Source organism: Onychostruthus taczanowskii, unplaced genomic scaffold, assembly GCF_017590055.1.
Source record: "Onychostruthus taczanowskii isolate IOZ18803 unplaced genomic scaffold, ASM1759005v1 scaffold917, whole genome shotgun sequence".
NCBI classification, from domain to species: Eukaryota; Metazoa; Chordata; class Aves; order Passeriformes; family Passeridae; genus Onychostruthus; species Onychostruthus taczanowskii.
This window is the reverse complement of record NW_024507181.1, coordinates 5,605-6,216: the sequence shown is the minus strand read 5'-3', so window position 1 is coordinate 6,216 and position 612 is coordinate 5,605. Positions and strand designations below refer to the sequence as shown.

The following is a 612-nucleotide window of genomic DNA, read 5'->3' as shown; positions in this document are numbered from 1 at the left end:
TATGGGGGCAGGGGGAGGGTCTGTGGGCTCCCCAGAGGGTTTTTGGGGTCTCCCCCGGGGGCTATGGGAGGGTCTGTGGGGTCTGCAGGGGATTTTGGGGTGCCCCAGGAGGGGCTACGGGGGCAGTGGGAACATTTGTGGGGTCCCCAGGGGTTATGGGGGCAGGGGGAGGGTCTGTGGGGTCCCCAGGGGGTTTTTGGAGTGTCCCCCGGGGGCTATGGGAGGGTCTGTGGGGTCCGCAGGGGGTTTTTGGGGTCTCCCCCGGGGGGTGAGGCGTGTTTGGGGTGGGAGGGGGGTTGTGGGGGTCTCACCTCTTGCCCCTCCCCAGGAGCTGAGCAGGAATTCTGCCCCCGGCCCCGGGGGGTTCCTGGGGATCTTCGGGGCTCTTGCCTGGGGCCCTTTTGGGGGTCCCCTCCCGGCGCTGCTGCTCCTGCGGAGACCCCAGCAGGGGCTGGGGGGAGCCGGGGGGGCCGCCTGCGGGGGGCTCTACGGTGGGCGCTCTTGCCTGGGGCCCTTTTGGGGGTCCCCTCCCGGCGCTGCTGCTCCTGCGGAGACCCCAGCAGGGGCTGGGGGGAGCCGGGGGGGCCGCCTGCGGGGGGCTCTACGGTGGGC

General features: G+C 72.4%; 1 protein-coding gene across 1 annotated transcript in view; it reads left to right on the top strand.

Moving 5' to 3' along the window:
- Positions 1-339: 339 nt before the first annotated feature.
- Positions 340-612, top strand: part of LOC121347751 (delta(14)-sterol reductase TM7SF2-like) — a gene marked incomplete at its 5' end in the record, with an annotated part of 3,290 nt that continues 3,017 nt past the window's right edge. Inside the window, one exon of the mRNA XM_041426621.1 lies at positions 340-606. Within this exon, the coding sequence (XP_041282555.1) occupies positions 340-606 (267 nt within the window). The remainder of the gene's footprint in view (positions 607-612) is intronic.